The following is a 21906-nucleotide window of genomic DNA, read 5'->3' as shown; positions in this document are numbered from 1 at the left end:
TTGCAGTTTTATGAGAACGCTGAGGTAGACCTTGTTGAGGTATTTGCGTGGACTGGAGAAGACAGCCCAGTGGATATCTGGGAGAGTAACATCCTAGACAGCCAGTGCCGAAGCCCTAAGATGGGAGTATGCCTGATATATTCAGGGAACAACAGAATGAGGTGATGAGTTGCATCAGATGCTGTTAATAGGTCACATAAAACGAGGGTTAGGAATAGACTGTTGTACTGACGTGGAAGTCACTGGTGACTTTGAAACGGCTAGTGTTGATGGAGTGATGCAGGGAGAAGCCTGATTAGGGTGGGTTTAAGACATAACAAGAAGAGAAGACTTGAAGACAAGTACAGATCTTTTTTAAAAGATACACGAAAGTGAAAAGAAAGTCAAAGTGTTAGTTGCTCAGTCATGCCCAGCTCTTTGTGATCCCATGGATTGTAGCCCACCAGGCTCCTCTGTCCATGAGAATTCTCTAGGCAAGAATACTGCAGTGGGTTGCCATTCCCTTCTCCAGGGGATCTTCCCAACGCAGGGACTGAATCCCGGTCTCCTGCATTGCAGGCAGATTCTTTACCCTCTGAGCCACCAGGGAAGTTACATACATATGGGGAAATATACCATTAGTGCATTTACAGTGTTGTGTAACCATCACTACTGTCCATGCACAGAATATTTTAATCTCTCCAAAAAGGAAATCTTGTACTCTTTAAGCAGTCATTCCCCATTCTCCCCTTCCCTTAATGCTTGTAACCACTGATCTACTTTCTTTGTGAATTTGCCTATTTTGGATATTTCATATAAATGCAGTCATAAAATATGTGGCATTTTGTCAGATAACCTCTTTTCACTTAGCATAATATTTTCAGAGTTCATCCCTGTTGTACCATGTATTAGGACTTCATTCATTTTTGTGCCTGAATAATATTGCATGTATGAATATACTACATTTTGTTTGTCCATGCATCAGTTGATGGACGTTTTGGGTTTTCACCTTTTGGCTACTGGGAATAGTGCTACTTATACACACGAATTTTCAGTTCTCTTGGGTTTATACCTAGGAGTGGAATTTATGGGTCTCATAGTAATTCTGTAAACTTATTGAGGAGTCACCAAATTAATTTCTACAGAAGTTATACCATTTCACATCACACCAGTAATGTGTGAGGGTTCTGATTTCTCTGCAACCTTGTCAGCGTTTGTTATTGTTTTTATTTTTACCATCCTAGTAGGTATGGAATGGTTCACTGTGTAATGACTAATGATGTTGAGCATCTTTTTATGTCCTTGTTGGGCAGTATGTGTACCTTCTTCAGAGAAATGCCTGTTATTTAAATCCTTTGCCCAGCTTTAAAGTGGTTGTTTATCTTTTTCTTGTTGAGTTTCAGAAATTCTTTATATATTCCGGATACTAAACCTTTATCACATATATGATAAGCAGATACTTCTTTCCATTCTTTGAATTTTCCCCTTCTTGATAATGTTATTTCATGGACATTTTTAATTTTGATGAGGTCCAACTTATTTTTCCTTCATTGTGTTTGCTTTTGATGTACCTTACAGACCATTGCCAAATCCAAGGTAATATTTATCCTCATATTTCTTCTAAGAATTACATTTAGGTCTTTGATCCATTTTGAGTTAATTTTTGTATATGGTGTGGGATAGGTTGGCAGTTCTTTAAATGAGTTTTGCTGAAAAGGGGAGCAGAGAAATTGTGCAAAAACTGGCAGAGAAGTTGGGGACAAAGAGGTTTGTTATTTAAGATAGAAGAGATAATGCCAGAAGACGGTCAGTAGAAAGGGAACACTAGTGATACAGGAGGGATAAAAGTTGCAGGAGCAGCGTCCTTCAGAGAGGGAGCCGGAGTGGGATCTAGAGCATAAATGGAAGGATTGGCTCCGGACAGGTGCATGCGTGGTTCATCTTAATAACAGAGCATGCTGTTATCAGTACAGATACTAGGGAGAGAGCAAATGTGATGGTGATGTCTGTGAAAGTTCTCTTTTCATTGCTTCAAATTTCTTATTGAAATGGAAGGCAAAGTCATTAGGTCAGAGTAGGTTGGAAACGTTGGGAATATGAGGGGAGAGGAGAAAGTGTGAACTATTTTTCTAAAGAGACACAGAGTAGGAACAGACTAGGGAAATATTAAGTAATTGCTGGACACCTGAAAATCATGCATTTTTTTGTAGACAGTGTGGAAGGAGTTGAAATTATTGAGTAATGAGAGAAGTGATTCTTGAGGCTGGTGGATGATAACAAAGATGAGGAATATAGAGAATAAAGCCTGACGACAGGAGAGTCAAAGCTGGAGCTTGTTATGGCAGGGAGAGGGAGAGCTGGTATGGAAGTTGTGATGAAGATCAAGGAGGTTCTTTCTCTCCTCTGGGCCAAACTGTTTGAAGGTTGGGGAAACAGGACAATGAAACAGGCACAATTGAGAAGGCAGAGGGGCAGCATTTTCTTCCTCAGGGGGAGAGAACCAGAATTTGTTTTGAACAAGGTAGTGAAAGAAGAGGTTGAGGACGTTGAGGATTTTGCTGCTTGATTATAAATATTAAGTACCTTGAAGCTAAGGGCTGAGTTCTGTCTCTCACTGCATTCTTTTCAGAGCAACACTTTTACGTAACCGTTGTTGTTGTTCAGTTGCTAAGTTGTGTCCAACTCTTTGCGACCCCATGGACTGTAGCACGCCAGGCTTCCCTGTCCTTCACTATCTCCTGGAGTTTGCTCAGACTCATGTCCATTGATTTGGTGATGCCATCCAACCATCTCATTCTCTGTTGTCTCCTTCTCTTGGTGGCTCAGATGGTAAAGAATCTGCCTGCAATGCAGGAGACCTGAGTTCAGTCCCTGGGTTGGGAAAATCCTCTGTAGAAAGGAATGACTGCCCACTCCAGTATTCTTGCCTGGAGAATTCTATGGACAGAGGAGCCTGGTGGGTTACAGTCCATGCGGTCACAAAGAGTTAGACACAACTGAGCAACTAACACCTTACATAATATATTTTCAATAAATGAATATCAAGTGATTAAATAGGAAAGTCTTCTGACCCAGAAAGAGAAAATAATGTTTATTGAGCACCTACTAAATGCTTGTAATTAACAGAGATACATTCTGATTTTAAAAGCATTAAGCAATGAAAATCCTGTAGTGTTTTCTTTTAGTGCAGTAGTTTTCAGTCAGTTATAATCCCAGGCCTCATATCTCATATGCTAGTTGCCATGAGAAGTCATCCTTCTTAAGAAATGAGAATACACAAACCTTTTAAAATAAGGAGACCCCCTAATAAAAATAACAACAAAACTACAACAAAATATAATTCAACAACTACCATCACTAGTAATTTTTTTAACTGAAAAATAAACACTAGATAATTACTTGCAAGAGTTCTTTCAACTGCTCAGCAATCCAAGTTATTATTTCCATATATACATAAGAAAAAGGTTAAACTAATCATTTGTTCAAGGTCGTAAGTAAGTGTCAGGAATGAGGCTAGGACTTAGGTCTTCTGACTAGCCCCCTTCTTCATGAACACTGCCACAGTTGAATCCAGAAGGTAATACGACCAGGGGTGGTGCTCAGGAGGTCACAGATGTTGGACCTCTGACCCTAATCAGCTCTTTAATAAAGTCAGTGGGTCCATCTGCTGGTGTTATCTTCCTCTTCCTATGCTATTTCTCTTTTAATGTAACCTTGTCCTACTCATTTTTTCCTTTTATTCTACCATCATCAACCCTTTATCATTTTTCTTTGCCTCTGTTGGCCTCTATTCAGTGGCGGGTGATGATCTTGTCTTACTTTTAACTTAGCTGAGTGTTAGGTCACACGGAAGAGCATAAAAAAGAAGTTTGAGAACTGTCATACCAAGTAGGATATTCATATTTACCACTTGGATGGAATATATGGGAAAGCTTGTTTCTCTGAATGTTCAGTTGTTTATCCTTTCTTTAAGCTACTGTTTGTAAGAGAGAAAAAAATGTTTCATTAATGATACTGGAAGAAGCAGTTTTCTAGTTATTATGACGAGCTGACACCTTCTCTCCGTCTAGATTCACTTAGTTTGGATTGATAGTTATTTTAAAAAATGAATCAGTAGTCCCTATGGAGATCTTGCTGGCTCTGTTTTGGGGTTTTTGTGGTTTTTTTAGCTATGTCAAAAATCAGATAAAATGTGTTCACATTTTTAGATATAAGTATTGAAATTATATACTCTAAAATATTTTTCTTTGTCATTTTAGACCAGTCTGCTTAGTTTTAAGCGAAATTCCTTTTATGTCTACGTGGTTTTTACTTGTGTCAACATTTAGGTGAGTCAAACCAATTTCCAGTATAATATGTTCAGTATAGTACTTATAAACTCATTTAAAACTTTTTTACAAAGTGATTGTGGTTTGAATTAATTCTTTTGATTTTTTTTGTTTTCCTATATAGTATGCTACCTCTTCTATTAAAAGATGAACTCCTAATGCCTTCAGTTGTGACAGTGATGGCATTTTTTATAGCTTGTGCAACTTCCTTTTCAATATTTGAAAAGACTTCTGAAGAAGAATTGCAACTGAAATGTTTTTCCACTTCTGTTAGGAAATATTTTACATGTTTTACATTCCTTCCCAAAATTATACAACACTTGGTAAGTTGCTTTTCTTTCTAGCATTGAGATTTAATTCCCATAAATTCACTCATAAAATCTACCCACTTAAATCATGCAACTTGTGTTTTAAGTATGTACACAGAGTTTTACAACCATCACCCTACCTGATTTTAGATTTCCAACATCCCAAAAAGAAACCCTGTGCCCTTTAGCAGTCATTCTCCATCCCAGCCTCACCCCAGATCCAGCCTTGGATAGCCACTGATCTACTTTGAGTCTCTATAGATTTGCCTACCTGGACATTTCATATAAATGGAATGAATTAGTTCCTTAGGGCTCCTATAGTAGAACACCACACCAGGTAGCTTAAACAACAGAAATTTATTTTTTCACAATTCTGGAGGCTGGAAGGCCAAAGTCAGTGGGACATCAGCATTGGTTTCTTCTGGTAAGGCCTCTCTTCCCGGTTTGTAGGCGACCTTGCTGTCTCCTCATGTGGCCTCTTGGTGTGTGAATCTGTGTAGATAGAGAATTCTTTAGTATCTTTTCCTCTTATAATGACATCAGTCCTATAAGATTAAGGCCCCACCCTTATGATTTATTTAATCTTAATTTAATCTCATCTCCAAATGCAGTCACATTGGGGCTTAGGGCTTCAACATATGAATTTTGTGGGGACACACATTCTCTAACATGGAATCATATAAAATGTGGTCTTTGGTGACTGGTTTCTTTCACTTAGTGTGTTTTTTATTTTTAACTGTGTTGTAGCATGTATCAATACTTCCTTCCTTTTTACTGCCAATTTCATTATATGGATATACCACATTTTATCCATCTAGTCTTCAGTAGATGCACATTAGGTTGCTTCCACTTTTTGGCTATTATGAATAATGCTGCTGTGAAGATTTGTGTCTAAGTTTACTGGTGCACATGTGTTTTTATTTCAAGTATATACCTAGGAGTGGTAATTCTGTGTTTAACATTTTGAGGAACTTCCAAGCTATCTTTCAGAGGGCTGCATAATTCTACATTCCCACCAGCAATTTATGAGCGTTCTAGTGTCTCCACATCCTTGACAGCACTGGTTATTATCTTTTATTATAGCCACACCAAGTGGATGTGAAGTGGTATCTCATTTTACTTTTTCCATTTCCCTAGTGACTAAAAATGTTGAGTATTTAAAAAAATAATTTCTTTGGAGAAATGCCTATTCAAATCCCCCTCTTTTTTGGCTGCATCAAGTGGCTTGTGGGATCTTCACTTCCTGACGAGGGATTAAACCCAGACTGTTGGCAGTGAAAGCATGGAATTCCACCAGGGAATTCCCATCCATTGCCCAGTTTTAATTCAGTTGTTTCTGTATTTCTGAGTTCTCTATACATTCTTAATGCAGGTCTCTTACTAAATTGCAAATGTTTTCTCCCATTCTGTGGGTTGCTTTTTTACTTTCCAGACGGTGTTGTTTGTAGCATAAGAGTTTTCATTTTTATTAAGTCATTAATATGTTTCTTTTGTTGTTTGTGCTTTTGATGTCATACTTCAGAAACTGTGTATAACCAAAGATCATGAAGATTTACTCTTATGTTTTCTTGAAGTGTTTTATAATTTTAGTTATTTTTAGGACATTGATTCATTTTTAATTATTTTTGTGTTTGGTGTGAGGTCGAAGTCCAACTTTATTCAGTTGTTCCAGCACTAATTGTATTGGCACCCTTGTAGAAAATCAACAGAGCTTAAATGTAATGGTTTATTTCTGGACTCTCAATTCTTTTTCACTGATCTGTATTATCTTTATGCTGTTTCCACACCGTCTCGATTACTGTGGTTTTGTAGTTAGTTTTCAAAATTGCAAATGTGAGTCCTCCAATTTTGTTCATTTTCAGGATCGTTTTAGCTGTTCTACGTCCGTTGTATTTCCGTATTCTTTTTAGGATCAGCTCATTAATTTCTCTAAAACCCCAGCTGAGATTTTTATAGGGATTGCTTTGAGTACATATTTAAATTTGTGGAACATTACCATCTCCCAAACCTGTGAACATAGGATGTATTTCCAATTATTTATTCTTTAACCTCCTTCAGCAGTGTCTGAAGTTTTCAATGTGCAGGTTTTGCACTTTTTCTTGTTCAATTCATTTGTAAGTATTTTATTCTTTCTGATGCTTTTGTAAGTGGAATTGTTTTCTTAATTTCATTTTCATAATGTTCATTGGTACTGCATAAAAATACAACTGATTTTTTTTATATTGAACTAGTATTGTTTTTAGTGAGTTCCTTATGATTTTCTATATACAAGATCATGTCATCTATAAATTATGATAGTTTTATGTCTTCTCTTTAAATCTAGATGCCTTTTCTTTCTTTTCCTTGCCTAATTACCTGGCTGGACAGCTCCAGTACAGTTTGCTGAACACATGTGACAAGTGTGGACATCTTGTCTTCTTCCAGATCTTTAGGGGGAAATCATCCAGTCTTTTTAACGTTAACTCTGATGTAGTTGTGGGGTTTTTATATATGGCCTTTATTTGGTCAGAAAGTTCTCTTCTATTCCTAGTTTGAATTTTTTTTTATCATTAAAAGCTGTTGGATTTTGTCCAGTTCTTTTCCTGTGTCTAATGATATTATCATGTGTTTTTTTCTCCTTTATCAATATGGTATATTACATTGACTGATTTTTATATATTGAACTAACTTTGCATTCTTGGGATAAGTTCTACTTGATCATGGTGTATAATCTCTTATATGTCACTTTCTTGGGTTTGTCAGTATTTTGTAGAAGACTTTTGCACTTTATATTCATAAGGGATATTGGTCTGTAGTTTTCTTTTTTGTGATATCTTTGTATCATTTTGGAATCAAGCTTAATGCCTGCCTCATGGAATAAGTTAGGAAGGGTTCTTTTTCTACTTTCTGGAAGAGTTCTGAAAGACTGGTATTAATTCCTCTAGAAACATTGGGTTTAATTCACCAGTGAAGTCATCCGTTCCTGGATCTTTTCTTCATGGGATCTTAAAGATGACTGATTCAGGAGGGAGGGATAAAATAGGAGTATGGGATTAACAAACTACATAAAATAGATAAGCAACAAGGGTTTTTCACTATATAGCACAGGGAACGACTTTCAGTATCTTTTTATAACCTATAATGGAAAAGAATTTGAAAAATATATATAACTGAATCACTTTGTTGTACGCCTGAAACATAATATTGTACATCAACTATACTTCAATTAAAACAATGATTAATTCAATCTCTTGTCAATAGATCTAGTGAGACTTTCTGTATTTCTTGACATAATTTCAGTAGTGTGTCTTTCTAAGAATTTGTCCACTTCATCTGTTATCTAATTTGTTGGCAAACAGTTGTTTATTTATTATATTCCTGTACCATCCTTTTTTATTTTTATCTATGGTAAGGAGTGATGTTACTTTTTCATTCCCAACTTGGGGAATTTGTACCTTCTCTTTTGCCCTTGGTCACTCTAGCTAAAGTTTGGTGGTTTCATTGATAAATATTTTTACACAACCTACTTTTGGTTATTGATCTTCTCTATTTTTTTGTTTTCTGTGTCATTAATTTTGGTTCTAATTTTATTATACCCCTTTCCATGTTTGGGTTTGGTTTACTCTTTATTTAGTTTCTTAAAGTTCAAGTTAGAGGTTGTTGATTTGAGACCCTTCCTCCATTTTTAGTTATTCAAACCCATATAAAACCCCCATTTTTAGGCAATATTCCATAAACTTTGAAATGTTTTTTAATTTAGTTAAAAATATAGTCCATTTCTTGTGATTGATTTTTTCCTTTGGTTCATGAATTATTTAGGCATCTGTTGTTCAGCTTACAAATATTTGGGGATTTCCTTGACTACTTCCTGTTTTTCTATTCCAATTCTAATGTATTTGTAGAATAGACCTTGTATTATTTCAGTATTTTCAAATCTATTGCCTTTGTTAATTTCGCCTTCATTTTTGAAGGGTATTTTTGCTCTCTGAACATTATCCATCCCACTGTCTTATGGCCTCCATATTTCCTAATGAGAAGTCAAATGTTAATCTTATTGAGGATAGTTTATATATACAGTTTTAGGTACTTCTTAGATACCCAATTAGAGATTTTAAGGAGAACTTGGATATATGAGCCTAGAGTTTAGGGGAGAGGTCCAGGTTGGAAACAGTAATTTGAGTCTTCAGTATATAGACAGGGACAGTCACGTCCCTGGATGAGTGAGCTCACCAAAGGTGTGATTATAGATTGAGAAGGAACCAGCAAAGTTCTGAGAAAGATTAACTAGTGATGTGGGAGGAAACCAGGAGAGAATGATGTCATGGAAGCCAAGGGAAGGGTTTCAAGATATCAGTGATGTGTTATTTCGAATGCTGCTGAGAGATCCAGTAAGGTAATAAGAACTGACTACTGGGTTTAGTTTAGTGGAGGTCATTATAGATCTTTACCAAGGCAGTTTCATTGGAGACTGGAGTGAAAGCCTAATTGGTGTGGGTTTACTAATGAATGGGAGAATAGACACAGCAAGTTATAGGTTACTCTTTTAAGTCTTTTTGGCTTCCATCTAGAATGATCACTGCATTACAGTTTTTTTCAGGTCCCATCAATTCTGTCATAATACAGCCATTATGGCATCTTTCAGGGTTCCATTATGTCCCACTTTCATCATGTAAGTCACTGACTTCTGTTTCTGCTTGTTTTCTACATTTACTTAAGCAGCTTCTGTGTCCTTGTCTCAGAGTCTATAGCTATATTGTTCAATACAGTAGACACCAGACACATGTGGTTAAATTAAAAATTCTGCTCCTCAGTCACAGCAGGTACTTTCAAATGCTCAGTAGCCATATATGGTTAGCAGCTACTTTTTGAGAATACACATTTAGAACATTTCCATCATTGCAGAAAGTTCTGTGGTAGAGTACATTGTGGTACAGTCTGAAAAAAGGAAACTGGGGCACAGTTACAATAAATGCAGTCAGTTATGTCTACTAGTCATTTTGGCATTTAATAAGATGTGACTTTGTGATTTTACTTAACTAGTTCATGTAGTCCCCTAAATGGGAAGCTCTTTGAGGCCAGAGGACATTTTCTTTCATGTGTCCCACCATGCTCTACTATAGAATTAGCTCATTGAAAGTATTCAGTGAATATGAAATATTTCATTTGCTGTGGAAAACTTCTTCATAAATGAATTCTTAGATTAACTTAGAATTGCATATCCCATAGGCCCTTGGAGCATGCTGTGAATTTAAGCCTGACTAGCAATATTATCTATTCCAGGTACCTTGTTTTAGTGCTTGGGTGATATGAAGTCTAAAGGGGTTCTCAGGCTTTGGCTACACATGGGGATCACTTGGAGAGCCTTCCCCAGGGATTCTAATTGGTCTGGGATGTGGTCTGAGAATTGAAATTTTTTTTAAACCCCAAATGACTCTAACCTACAAACTAGGTTGAGATACATTAGTATAGGAGATTGAACCCCCAGCTGTCCCCTTCAGTTCTGCTCATTTACAACTATAAACCAATGTTACCAGTACATTCAACTATTACCTTTTATACTATGCAGTAACACTTTTTTTTTCTCCCTTCTTATAGTTTCTTATGTCAGTAATCACTATGATCCTTCTGACAATGATGACTGTCACACTGGATCCTCCTCAGAAACTACCAGACTTATTTTCTGTATTGGTGTGTTTTGTATCCTGCTTACATTTCCTATTCTTCTTGGTATACTTTAATATTATAATCATGTGGGATTCCAAAAATGGAAGAAGTCAGAAGAAAATCAACTAGCTATATCCCCAAAGAAATGTGAAAATGTTAGTGCCACAAGGTTTTCTAAACTTTCTGCTATGTATAAATAAAAGGACAATTTTGAGAATCATGGAAATAGGAAAGGAAATGGTGAAAAGTTATTGTTGTCTACCCAAAATAAATCTATATGGCACCAAAGCAATGAAGGCTTTTATTTTCTAACTACTGAGTGACAAAGACATATTATAGTTTTATTATGTTCAGTTATCACGTGGGGAAATAAGAGAACGTGTCCTTAATCCCAGTGTTTACTTAAGAAATGTACTCTATAAAATTTTGTTGTCTTGAAAAAAATCTGCAAATACAGTGAGCTTAATGGGAGAATTCAGTTCCTTATTTTTGAAGGAAATCACTAATTTTAGTATTCAGATTTAGTTTTGCTTATATTTTAGAATATTTTAGAAATTATATCTCAGGGATTAAATTTGTGATAATCTTTTAAATTACTATGAGAAGGCAATTTAAACTGTTTAAAGCTTGAACACGCCTTATTACCATGTGTAAACTTTGAATTTTTTTAGAAAGGCAGAAAGATTAAACTGTGTTTTTATTTATTTCTAAGAACTCTGATTTATTTGAATGCCATTAAACAATGAATTTTCCTGAATTTAAGTGGTCTGAGTGAAGTCTTTCATGATCATTGGCTCTAAACTTTCAGGTTCATTCTGTTTAAGTTAAATGGCCTTATCCAGGGAGGGGTTCATCCTGTTCTTCTTTGTTATGACATGAAGGTTACCAATGCCATCAGCAGTGATCCATATCATGCTTCGTATTAACTTAGCCCTATTAATACTGTATCACTCTATATTAGAAGGAGCACATCTTTACTATACTATTCAATTCGTAAAAATAATTTATTATAACCGTGTAGTTTCTCATGTAAAGATATGTTTTCTTTAGTCTCTAATAAAAATAATCACTTCCCTACCAACTTATGTTTTTAATGAATATGTTTCTTTAATAAGATAGCCATTAAAGCATATTAACTAAGTGGTTGTATATTTTAATACAATGCAAGTCAAACACATATACACACATAAGAGAATTTGGTTCTAGACATGGACAGCTGATGCAACAAGGTATATGTTTTTAAGTCCGGTAAAGGAAGTAGGTTTAGACAAAGCAAAAAATCAAGAAGTATTTCTTTTTCAAAGCAAATGTGCATAAAGACTCAAAGGGTAGGTCAGCACAGAAAAAGCAGCCTTGAGTCGCTGCCGCATCAGCAGGAACATCGCTGTCCATGGTCACCATCTATAATCACCATGCCCAAATGTCAGCATCTTGGCTGGCTGGTGCAGTCTTATCTTTTGTAATAGAATACTTGCATTTAATACAGGATGTTCATTTAAATCAATGATGAGGAAGTTTTAACTTCTAAATAGTTGAAACAGAAACATTATTTGAAAATGAAAGTATATATAAACATTAGTAAAGTAGAATACACTCATATTCAAGGTATCTTATAGGTAAATTCTAAATAAAAATACATTTCTAGAGTATTTAGTCATGTGGAGTTTACACTGTAGCTTTACTGGAAACTTGTAGCAATTGTAAGTATCTCATATCTATTAGAAACCAATTTAAGAAGAGTCCACTTTGAACTCTGAGCAATTAAAAGTGAAAATAACAACAGGGATATTTTATTATAAAGACATTTAGCTTATACAAAAATTATTAAAGATGCCTCCCTTTATTCACTAATATACCTGTCAAAAAATGATCTTAGGAAAGTTATTTTCAAGTTCTTTTATAGGGAAAAGCTGTTTCTGAAAAATGGAGTTTTCTCTGTTGCCATAAACTTAGGTTTGATTCTTAAAATGAAGAGAATACACTGTATGTTCATGTATCAAATATGAGGCAACAGAAGTCATTTTGCCTTGAAGCCTTAGGGAGGGGAGAAAAATCCCCAATGTAGCATTCTGTCCAAATGATAAACCACAACTAAGTGAGTGAAACATTTACAAAAGTCAAAGCAGCCAAAGGAGCCTCTCTGTTCAATAGAAAGAGAGTAAGAGATGGATAGGATGTAACTAAATAATGGTTGGAGTAACACAATGGTTTCAAGTCTCAATTGGTCCTTCTGTTATGTTCATTGGAAGATCAGGGCCAAGTGTATCCCCCGCCTTTTGCCTTCCTCCCCCCACACCACCTCCATATAAACATTAGTTTTGTGTGTGGATCTTTCTGCTTTGTCCTTCATGTGGCCTCCAAGGGTGATAAAGCGAGAGTCATCTGATCTACAAAGAAAAGAACTGGGAAATGATTCTTAGCCAACCCAGCTGTTCTGAAAGGCAAAAGCTTGGTATATCAAGAGGTCAAACATACAGTAACTGATTTAACAGCATTAAGCACATAGCTACATAACTTGAATTACATATGAAACCAAGCTTACTTCTTAACCCTTCATTTCCTGACTAATGTAGGTGTCTATATATTTTTTGGTTTACATTCTGAGGTTAGTTTTCAATGCTGGAACACAAATTAACCTTTTTGGTATATTTTAGGTACTCTCTTATTATAAGGACTATATCACAAAGTATTCTTAATATTTAGCAGATTATCTTAAAAATATTATTTAGATTGCCCCAATAAAATCATTAGTGAAGGCAATTAGTTTTATAAATTGAGTTACTATTTAGTTATTTCAATTAATAGTTTTAAAAAATAATTCATTTTCATTTTAAGAGGCAAATCTGAAATTTCTCTAAATGGAAAGTTAGTTTCAACTTTAACTTGTTAAATTTTGTTCCACATTTTTCATATAGTATTTTTATTTTCATAATACAGTGAATTAAATGACATGGTAATATACATATTTTGCCAAGACTTAGGGTGAATACCAAGGGAACAGCATTTTCCCCCCTATGGAAATGGTCAAAGAAAGGTGCAGAAGTATGGAAAAAAAAAGTGCTATCAAGTTATAACACTTTCTGTGATTCACTCTTCCCCTTTATTTTGTGACAGCACAAATAGATGATACAAAACAACACTGTAGAAAATTAAAAATTTGATGCTTCAAAATGTGGAGGAGATCACATACTGTCCCAGATGAGGTCTTTTCTTTATATTCAGGAGATTCTGTGTGGTTCAGTTTAAAAACAACCTCACATTTAAATATCTGCACTGAAAAATGCATTCCAGCATTTTATAAAAGATGTAAGAATTTTAGAACTTTGAAAATATTTTTTTCTCTACAAGCACAGGCATAACTAGAATAAAAACTCATCTATGAAGTAGAAGCTAAAGTAAACTTACAATTTTAAAAGCTTTTAAAAGAATCTAATTAGTACAAATCTAGGGCTTTAAATTGGAAAATTGGGACCTACTTCCACTCACTATTAGATTTAATCTGAGTTTTAAGATACAGCTCTACCAAAGGTGCCATTTTCATACAAGCTATAAGTCTATCCACAAATGATAAAAGTATACAGAAGTGTATCAGATACAGAATATGAGTCAAGATCCTCTTCTATATGTTGGCTTACTTTAAAGGGTCAAGAAGAAATGTATTATTTATGTTGAGATTATCTACTGGTGTGGGTAGAAAGTTTAAATTAGCTTCAAGAAATTTTATCTAGACACACACCTGCCTATGCTATGATCTGGTATTCACTGCACAGATTAATTACAAACATTTCTTCTGTTCCTTTAAATATGATCAGGCAGATACAGAAGTTGGCGTTCATAGTGAGTGTGTTTCTTCTAAACGCCTGTGGGATATAAAAGGTGATTATTAAATCATCAAGAATTAGTTTCCAAATTAACATGCATCTCATACATGACTTGAGAAATGACTTAAACACCCAGGTACTATGTAATTTGGTACCTAATTTAGTTAGGTATTGGTGTATCTTATTTGCTTATTTTTGAATCTTCAAAGCAAGATTCACCTTCACAAATAATTGTCAATATGACTACTATGACATTGCACACTTCATTTTATGAAGATGGATTTGAGATACTTCTCAGAGAGTTCTAAAACTCCAACATGACCTAATGAAAACACCAAATCTTACATGCCTTTTGTCTATAAGCCTTCAGGGCCTTTCAGCAGGTGTTTCCTCCAACAGCTGCCCCCCCAAAAAAGAGACAGTCTTTACTGGCATTCCTATTCAGGGTATGTCCCTCTGGGGACTCCTAGTGGTGACAGAAGTTCTTGTCTGTCTGGCTTTAGGATACTTGTGAGATGAAGCCTTTGAAAAAACAACCAGTGGCAACAGACGGCATGTATCCCCATAAGGCGTGTGGACCCCTTACTTCCTGAAATATCCCTTTCTTGTTTATACTGGCAGCTATGAATAAGTAATATATGGTGAGCCCCTATATTTCCCTATTCATGATGGTCCACATATATTCTTCCTGTCCTACAAGAAGATAGTTTGCCAAAAAGACAAACAACGTTTGCCAACTCATTTGAGTCTGGTCGGAATACCTATAGAAGATTTTAAGCATTCCAGTGCTCCCCTAATATCCTTATAGGTTATTGATTCAGTTACCAGAACTATAGCTAATACTGTGGAAGAAAGGAAGACTGCCATTTATTAAATAATTATATGCAGATGACACCAGCCTTATGGCAGAGAGTGAAGAGGAACTGAAAAGCCTCTTGATGAACGTGAAAGAGCAGAGTGAAAAAGTTGGCTTAAAGCTTAACATTCTGAAAACTAAGATCATGGCATCTGGTCCCATCACCTCATGGGAAATAGATGGGGAGACAGTGGAAAGTGTCAGACTTTATTTTTTTGGGCTCCAAAATGACTGCGGATGGTGACTGCAGCCATGAAATTAAAAGATGCTTACTCCTTGGAAGGAAAGTTATGACCAACCTAGAGAGCACATTAAAAAGCAGAGACATTACTTTGCCAACAAAGGTCCGTCTGGTCAAGGCTATGGTTTTTCCAGTGGTCATGTATGGATGAGAGAGTTGGACTGTGAAGAAAGCTGAGCGCCGAAGAATTGATGCTTCTGAGCTGTGGTGTTGGAGGAGACTCTTGAGAGTCCCTTGGATTGCAAGGAGATCCAAGCAGTCCATCCTAAAGGAGATCAGTCCTGGGTGTTCATTGGACGGACTGATGGTGAAGCTGAAACTCCAATACTTTGGCCACCTCATGTGAAGAGTTGACTCATTGGAAAAGACCCTGATGCTGGGAGGGATTGGGGGCAGGGGGAGAAGGGGACGACAGAGGATGAGATGGCTGGATGGTATCACCGACTCGATGAGCATTAGTTTGAGTAAACTCCGGGAGTTTGTGATGGACAGGGAGGTCTGGCGTGCTGCGATTCATGGGGTCGCAAAGAGTCGGACACGACTGAGCAACTGAACTGAACTGAACTGAACTGAACTGATGGGAAAGGTGGGCCTCCCCGGTGGCTCAGTAGTAAAGAATCCACCTGCAATGCAGAAGTTGCAGGTTCAATCCCTGGGCTGGGAAGATCTGGAGAAGGAAATGGCAACCCACTATAATATTCTTGCCTGGGAAATGCCATGGACAGAGGAGTCTGGTGCAAATCCATGGGGTTGCAAGAGTCAGACACAACTTAGTGACTAAACAACAGTGAATGGGGAAGGTAGTAATTAAGCTAATTATTTAATTTAATTTTTATTTAAAATTTTTGGCCACACTGCATGGCTTGCAGGATCTTAGTTCCCTGACAAGGGACTGAACCTAGGCCCCGGCAGTGAAAGCACTGAGTCCTAACCACTGGACCTCCGGGGAATTCCTCAAGCTAATTCTTGTATATAATCCACAAGGTAAATATCACCAGTCTCATTTTACAATTAAGGTTTTGGGAAACTGAGTGCCTTGTTTAAGGCCACACAGTTAAGTAGGTAGTAGAACTGGTGCTGGACATCTAATCCAAATCCCATTCTCTGTTACAATGCCAGGCCCTGCAAAGAAGTGTCATCAATTGATCATGGTTGCCAAGACAGTTGTGTTGAGAAAGACTGAGGCCAAATTCAGGATCTGGCAAAAATCAATACTTTGATCAATGTGATACATATCATAGCACAGGAGCAGGGAGCAGTAGTGTGTCTGTTATCTCTACATGGCCATACTGGTTATAGAGATGAAGATCTCAGAACACAAATGAAAAGAAATTTAGATACAGTGATGCAGTTCATGAGCAGTATTTTGACAGAAGCCATCTTTCACATAGCAATTATATTTTATTCTTTCTAAAACATATTTTAGATTGTTACTTCCTTAATAATCTTCATGGGTTCATTTCTGCCTAATGAATAAAGTCTGAACTTGCTAGCCTGGTGATCATAACTGTCAATGATGTGTCTGGAATCGACTGTTCAGTCGCTCTGCTTCTCTGCCTTTTCTGTTCACAGTGTTCTCTCTGCCTAGAATGTTTACACAGCCCATCAAAATTACCTATTTTTCAAATTCCAGCTTCCTACTAAAATACAAAGCTTCCATTACGAGGGCCTGGAGGGCCCTCTGTTAGAGATTATGCAGAGTGGAATAACCAGAACTGACTTTAAAATCATGAGCCCTTAAATAATGACCTAATCACTCCATCCTGAGGTGGCCCATTTTGTGTATTTCCATACTGCTTATTCTTCATTTGTTACTTAGAGTAGGGAAGAATGTTTACACTCTTCAGTCTGAAGAGGAAGAAACTTCTGTCAACTCCTCTGCTTCCAGGAGCCCACGGAAGCGACAAATCTGACTGACTGACGTCCAGGATAGCAGACCACGCTTTACAGGTCATATTCAGTCAGTGTTCCTACACAGCACTCTTGTGCCCCACTGTTGAGTCTCCCTTTCACCGTCTACTCTCAGACCCAGTGGGCCTTTGCTCTTTTAATTATCATGTTGTAAGGAGAGCAGCCCATTCACTCTCTTTTCTGCAACCAAGCATACAAGGCAGGTCTGCAGTCTTTACTGTTAAAGAGGCACATGGACATGGATCTATTTAAAGATCCAGCTTTCTCCTCAGGTCACAAGAGCACATAGGTTTTAAGATTTGTATTCAATATGGAAGAGAGGGAGGGCTTCCCTGATGGTTCAGCAGTAAAGAATTTGTCTGCAATGCAGGAGAGGCAGGTTTGATTCCTGGGTCTGGAAGATCCCCTGGAGGAGGAAATGGCAACCCACTCCAGCATTCCTGCCTGAAAAATCCCATGAACAGAGGGAGCCTGGTGGGCTACAGTCCATGGGGTCACAAAGAGTCAGACATCACTGAGCACTTCTATCCAGCAGCATTTCTTCCATCTATGGGAGAGAGAAGGTTCCACTTCTGCCTTAGTCCACATTAGTACTCCAAGCTTCTAACAGAGGGCCTACCATATTGGAGGTTATTAAGTCCTCCACTAATCAAGTTGATACTTGATCCTCAATGGATTCATAATGCTTTTTTATACTTGCTATGGGCCAGAATCCTGGAAAGAAGAGTCTGAACTTGTTATCACTTGCTTGCTTTATTTGATTATCATTTCATGTATATAAACCTTATATCCTCAGTTTGAATACTAGATGGGCAGTATGCAAAGGGCTCTATTTATTCTAAGCCTCATACTTTTGCTAACCAAGTGATTCACATTGTTTCTAGAAGATTTATCTCAGCATCCCCTGCGGTATTCCTAGTTAACATTAGCCAAAATCATGCTTTCTTGGAGGCTTCCTTGGTGGCTCAGATGGTAAAGAACCTGCCTGCAAATTCAGGAGTCTTGGGTTCCATCCTTGGATCAGGAAGATCCCCCAGAGAAGGGAATGGCTACCCACTCCAGTATTCTTTTTTTTTTTTTAATCTTTATTGAATTCGTTACAATACTGTTTCTGTTTTGTTTTGGCTTTTCGGCTGCAAGGCATGTGGGATCTTAGCCTCCTGACCAGGGATCGAACCTGCACCCCCTGAATTGGAAGGTGAAGTCTTAACCACTGGACCACCAGGGAAGTCCCCACCACTCCAGTATTCTTGTCTAGAGAATACCACGGACAGAGGGGCCTGGAGGGCTACAGTTCATTGGGTTGCAAAGAATCAGACATGATTGAGCAACTAACACTTTGCTGGTCTTCATACTGTCTATGGCCTGTGGGTTGCTGTCTCCCTTATTCTAACATTGTTTTATAAAGGCTTCACTTTTTAAAGCCTCTGAGAGTGAATTAATAGGGGGTGCTTATGCTCACTGAATAAAATTGGTCAGGAGGAATAATTACTGAAGTGTAATAGGGCAGAAGCTGATGTGTAGACAGGGAAATTGGTCACACAGTGGTGTTACGGGTATCACGACTATCAGAGGTTTCTAGGGCATAGCACAAGGTCAGGAGGTTTAATATCCTCTTTTAGTTACACCAGTTCAGCAGCTGTGACAAATCCATAAAAGAAGAACATGGAAAAAAAGGATCTAAGGAGGCCTAGTGTAAGGAAACTCATAAGCAGGTTGTGAAAGATGAGTAAAATTTTGATGATGGGGGGAAAAGGTATGTCAAGTAGAGGAGACAAGAACAAAAGTCAGGAAATGAGAAAGGGATGTTCTAAGGAATGTGTTCAGGAATGAATGGGAAATAATCTGGAGTAACCGAGACAAAGACAAATTAGAAAGGTAAGTTGTGGTCAGATCAGGGAGAGTTCTAAACAATGGTATAAATTTGGATTTTACAACAAATACAGTGGAGTGATACTTTTGAAGTCATAATTAGTTCAGGAGCAGGACAGGCTGTAGGGAAACAAGAACAAAGAGCACAGAGGCAGGTTACAATGAGGATGCAAGTAATCTGGATGAGAGTTAACGAAGGAATAAACCAGTGCAGTGGACATGGGAAGGAGAAGTAACGTTCTGGGAAGTGATACAACTTGGTATCAGTTTGGATGTGGGGACCAAAAAGAGAGACAGAATTGTAGTTTTGAGCTCTATCACTGGATGAATGTAATCCCTAAAAAGGTACAATGAGGGACAATATGGGGGGGGGGAGGGTGAAATCAGCATATTTGGGGAATAATGTATAGCAGTTGAGATTGTTTATAGCTCAGGAGGAAGGTGACAAATAGATTTGGAAACCATATACACAAAGGTGAGAACAAAAGTCAAGGAATGGATGAGGTCATGAAGAAAGAGTCCAAGGTGAGAGAAAACAGTATCAAAAGAACCTAGGGAGGACTTTCCTGGTGGCCCAATGGTTAAGAATCCACAAGCCAATGCAGGGGACACGGGCTCATTCCCTGGTCCAGGAAGACCCCACATGCCGTGGGGCACCTAAGCCCAGGCATCACAACACCTAGAGCCCATGTTCCAAAAGGAGAAGCCACCACAATGAGAAGCCCACACCACAACAAGAGGGTAGGCCCCACTCGCTGCAACTAGAGAAAGCCCAGACGCAGCAACGAGGACCCAGCACAGCATAAAAAAATAAATCAGAATTAAAAAAAAATCCAGGGAAATGTCTACAAGGTAGTCAAATACGTTCAACTGTTATTTCTCTGCAGGTCAACCTTAATTCTTTCAAGTCTTCTGAAAGTACTACTCAAATTAAAGACTCAGAAAAACACCCCTAACATATGATGATCTTTACCAGAATCCATGAACACAAAGCTATTCTCAGTATTCTTAAGATTCCCCAAACTCATTCATTCATGAGACGGTCCTATATTAAATGTGTATATTCATCTGCCAAATGTGTAACTTTGAATATTTATGTATGAACTATGTATTTATGATCACCATCCAATAGTTTAATGGATTTCCACGGGTCAGAAACTTTGTAAAACACTTAACCTTACAGTGAATGATTGTGTGTATTTGTATATATATTGTATACTTAATAGAATCTAAAACCTTTGAACCTGACATTCACTGATTACTACTGTATAGTGGGCAATTAATTAGCATACTAATTAATGCATTAATATGCAATTATTCACTTAATCATTTCAGCACATTTCCAAATCATATAACAAGATATGACTTGTTATATCTTGTTCGGACTGATGTGCCCTACAGAAACTATAACCTACCTGTCACTGTTAAATTAGCGTTTTTTACTCAATTAAGGACCTTCTTTATACTCACTAAAAATATGTCCTCTTTGAAAGCTAGCCTGGCAAGCTCAGTAGTGTTCTCTTTCAATTGGCCTCTAACTCATAGATCTTGTCAGATTATCTTCCTATTATTTGTAAGAATAGACTAAATATAATTTTAATTAATGCATCAAAGCTCATGTCCCTATTTTCTTTACAGACAATACCAAATTTGATAATACAATTAAAATGTTTTGAACTGAAAGAAAAAACAGTGAAATATAACAAGGGTAACCTTAATTATAAAGGTGAAACTACCTAAGTTTAAAATGGTTTTAAGGAATTCACAGCTGTCAAGATCACATAATTCTATATGAAAGAAAAAAGATTTTTTCCAGAAAACAGTGTAAAGTAAGTTGTCATAGTATATGGTGCAGAATAAATGCTTAATCAAAATGAAATTAAAATAAAGAGACTAAACATAAAGTTTTATTTTACATTATAAATAAAAGCTTTGGGGCTATAAATTCTTATTTCAACATCCTACAGATTTGCCTGATTCTGTTTCAGAATGTACATTTAAAAATTTAGGATGGAAACTACCAAGAAACTCATTATTATAATGTGTGTTTATGTTTTATTATCATTACTCATCTTTTATGCTAGATTCTATAATCCTGAGGGCAGGACTATGTCTGTCTCGTTAATTAGTGTATCCACTATGTTAGATCAGTGCCTGGCTCCTAGCAGGCATTCAATAAATATTAAATGAATGAGGCATGTAAGGGAATATCTATTTGAAAATATCTAGATAATTTATTTATACCTATTTGAAAATATCTAGATAATTCCTTAAAAAAAATTCTTAGAGTAGCCATTCATCTTTGTTCATTCACTGAACATGTACGGTGGACCTTCCATCCAGGTTCAATACTACAGTATAGAGATAAGACTTTGCCAAGGACAGAAGTCCAGAAAGAGCCGTGTAACCAGAAAATTACAATACACTACAACATGGTACATTTATAAACATTCAGACAAGTGTTGTAGAAGCCTAGAAGATGAAGCAATTTATTTTTTACCTACGTTATCTGTGGAGAGTTTCAAAGAATGTGATGTTGAAGGCTGACCTTTAGGAGTGAGCAGGAGTTTCCTAGACAGAGAAGGAAGAAAGTGTAGTCCAGGCAGAAAGGGAGGTCATAGAGAAGCCTGGAGTCCTGAAAGAGAGATTCCAGAGGACGAAAGCATATGATATAAAGAGTGTGAAGGAAAAAGATTACTTTCTTCCTATGTGAAGTCTGAGGTACAGGAAAAAAATCATCTACTATTTACTGATTGCCCAAGTCCTGCTTTTAACTATATAATTAATTATATAACACTATAAATATCTGCTTTATGATTATGTAGAGGTGTTTAAAATACATAAACCACTTAAGAGAATTTATCAAACACTTTGAGGAGCTTTTCTAACTACTCTAAGAGTTAAAGTGGAAAAAAAATGTTCATCTGTCAGGTGACATAAAACCAAT

The 21906-nt window shown here is 36.9% G+C and overlaps 2 protein-coding genes across 6 annotated transcripts in view; one reads left to right on the top strand and one right to left on the bottom strand.

Annotated features, from left to right (window-relative positions):
• Window positions 1-11335, top strand: part of ALG6 (ALG6 alpha-1,3-glucosyltransferase) — a 52781-nt gene extending 41446 nt beyond the window's left edge. For both annotated transcript variants that reach the window (XM_043461098.1, XM_043461099.1), the window contains 3 exons: window positions 4239-4307; window positions 4432-4630; window positions 10190-11335. In XM_043461098.1, coding sequence (XP_043317033.1) covers window positions 4239-4307; window positions 4432-4630; window positions 10190-10387 — 466 coding nt within the window. In that variant the 3' untranslated portion in view covers window positions 10388-11335. The remainder of the gene's footprint in view (window positions 1-4238; window positions 4308-4431; window positions 4631-10189) is intronic.
• The window catches only part of LOC122436884 (integrin subunit beta 3 binding protein), an 87571-nt gene continuing 70618 nt past the window's right edge, over window positions 4954-21906 (bottom strand). For 2 of the 4 annotated variants that reach the window (XM_043461100.1, XM_043461102.1), the window contains one exon: window positions 4954-5107. In XM_043461100.1, the coding sequence (XP_043317035.1) occupies window positions 5010-5107 (98 nt within the window). In that variant the 3' untranslated portion in view covers window positions 4954-5009. Of the gene's footprint in view, window positions 5108-13335; window positions 14119-21906 lie in introns of those variants that run through there. The other 2 variants (XR_006268146.1, XM_043461101.1) reach the window with 2 other exon arrangements.

Source organism: Cervus canadensis, chromosome 2 (assembly GCF_019320065.1).
Source record: "Cervus canadensis isolate Bull #8, Minnesota chromosome 2, ASM1932006v1, whole genome shotgun sequence".
NCBI classification, from domain to species: Eukaryota; Metazoa; Chordata; class Mammalia; order Artiodactyla; family Cervidae; genus Cervus; species Cervus canadensis.
The sequence above is the reverse complement of the archived record's forward strand: the minus strand, read 5'-3'. Positions and strand labels throughout refer to the sequence as shown.